We start from the raw sequence: 2,265 nt of genomic DNA, 5'->3' as shown, positions 1-2,265 counted from the left end.
ATGGTTGGCACAATCAGTAAAGACAAACCGCCACCAGATGGAGGATGGGGCTGGCTGTGTGCCTGCGGAGGGTTCCTCGTACATTTCATATCAGCAGCTCAGCTAAAGGCATTCGGTGTGTTTCTCCCCGTACTCACAAAAGAATTCGGCACTAGCAACGCACTGACGGCATGGACAAACGGAATCGGAAACGCTGTCTTTTTCATGTTGAGTAAGTGACACGTATGATAGTGTGTCCCCCATAAGATGTAAGCCATTTCAGCGCACATCGCGCGTGATTAGGTGTACGTTCGTCACAATAACTCGTGCTCTCCTCGATAAGGTCGTTGCAATAAAAAATACATTTCTTTATTTGTCTTTTAAAAGATTACAGACATAATTTTCGGGGGGGGGCTGGCACGGTAAGGCAAAAAGGCAACGTTATAGTTACCTAGCTAATATGTTCAAGCTGACTTTTGTCATTTTCTGTCTCTTGGTCTTAGTCTATTGAACGGAATATCGCAATTTGTCGGCTCACGTCGTCGGTTACGGATGACTATATTTTTTGTCGGTAGCGCCGTTGTCTACGGGTCTGTGTCACAGATACTCCTACAGGACAGTTGCTATACCCGGTGCAATCATCGCTGGAGTAGGAATGTCACTATCCTACTTCGCAACAGGACTGCCGTTACTTTATCTCACTTATGGACTAATGTTCGGTAGAGGTACCGAAGATCGGCACAGCAGCGCTAGTCAGACATATAATATAGACACATGCATATGTTCGCACATAGATGTGCTTCACATATTTGTATGCGTGGGTGACTGCAAGCTGGATATATCGCTCTGCGCAGCATTTAGCGCTATTCATTGCGCGAAGTGCAACGACAGTTTTTGATGCAGCCGACGACAACTGTTAAATTCCTGCACGTAAGATTGAATACGGTAGCTACAGCGATAACGACTGATGGTAAGCGTAGTACGACGCGCACCCTGTAAAACTGTAACAGTGATCAAACTGATCGAGCCATGATTCATCAGACAAGTCCTCACAGAGATGGTAGACGTTATCACGAATGACATAAGTATAGCGACCACGCCATCTTACTGTACGTCACCAAATAGGACAGCAGCAGCGATCGCGAGCAGAAAAGAAATTCTCTTGTGGAACACAAAGGAAATTGGTGATGGTTAGAAAAAACAGTGAAGACAAACCACCACCAGATGGAGGATGGGGCTGGCTGTGTGCCTGCGGAGGATTCCTCGTACATTTTCTATCGGTAGCTCAACTAAAGGCATTCGGTGTGTTTCTCCCCGTACTCACCAAGGAATTCGGTACTAGCAACGCACTGACGGCATGGGCAAACGGAATCGCAACCGCCGCTCTTCTAATGCTAAGTAAGTATAGCATGCGGCTCGTGCGTTCTATATAGTTTGTTCACCGTTTCATGGTAAATGGGCATAGCGTATAACTTGGTAGCTTTCCCGGAAGGGGGAGACACTCCTATTGTTAAAGGTACTGGGGACGTACGTGCCGCTGGACAGGGTATATTTTCCGAACATCATTGGCACAGCTAGGGTATATTTTCCCAATATCGATATTGGCACAGGGTTATCTAGATATACACCCATCATGCTGATATTGGACCAACATTGGCAAAACAATATTGGACCAATATAGGCAGATATTGGTTTAATATAGGCAGATATTGGTCCAATATCGGCCCAATATTGGCAAAACAATATTGGGCTAATATCACCATGCCGATATTGGACCAATATCTGCCTATATTGGCAGGACAGGACATAACTAAAATGTGCAATATTGCAACGGTATACTTTTTAGTGCAGTATATTGGGACATGGTGCATTTTCGGGCGCCAAGCGGTTTGCGACAAGGTTAGGTTTTCAAGGTCCCCGAGGCACCCCCTACCCAGTTCCGAGGCGAGTGCCCCCCGGGGTAGCTTTATGAGACCACGAAGCACGCTCTAGTTGTTAAATTGTCGCCTTAAAATGACTACGTCACCATAAATAGTAAAAGTTTAAAAAAAAATTCCCACTTTTTCACAAAATGTAAAGTGATTCTGTTCGCTTAATATGGTAAAATTGATGCATTATATACTTCCTATTTTGCTATTCTGTCCGATGTGAACAAACCCTCGTGCATTTTATGTCATAATCAAATACATCAAATTGTCCAGACGTTTTGGGTTTTTTAACTAGTTGTTTAACTAGAATAGATTTAGTGCCTTTAATACTTACCTTTCCTGTAAAAAAATTGAAACA

General features: G+C 44.1%; 1 protein-coding gene across 1 annotated transcript in view; it reads left to right on the top strand.

The window, feature by feature from the left end:
- LOC106806085 (monocarboxylate transporter 12-like) overlaps positions 1-2,265 on the top strand; it is a gene marked incomplete at its 3' end in the record, with an annotated part of 9,701 nt that continues 7,436 nt past the window's right edge. The window contains exons 1-2 of the mRNA XM_014807939.1: positions 1-211; positions 555-698. Of these exons, the coding sequence (XP_014663425.1) occupies positions 1-211; positions 555-698 (355 nt within the window). The remainder of the gene's footprint in view (positions 212-554; positions 699-2,265) is intronic.

Source organism: Priapulus caudatus, unplaced genomic scaffold (genome assembly GCF_000485595.1).
Source record: "Priapulus caudatus unplaced genomic scaffold, Priapulus_caudatus-5.0.1 Scaffold141, whole genome shotgun sequence".
Classification (NCBI taxonomy): Eukaryota; Metazoa; Priapulida; class Priapulimorpha; order Priapulimorphida; family Priapulidae; genus Priapulus; species Priapulus caudatus.
Note: the sequence above shows the minus strand (reverse complement) of the source record. Positions and strands in the feature narration are given on the sequence as shown.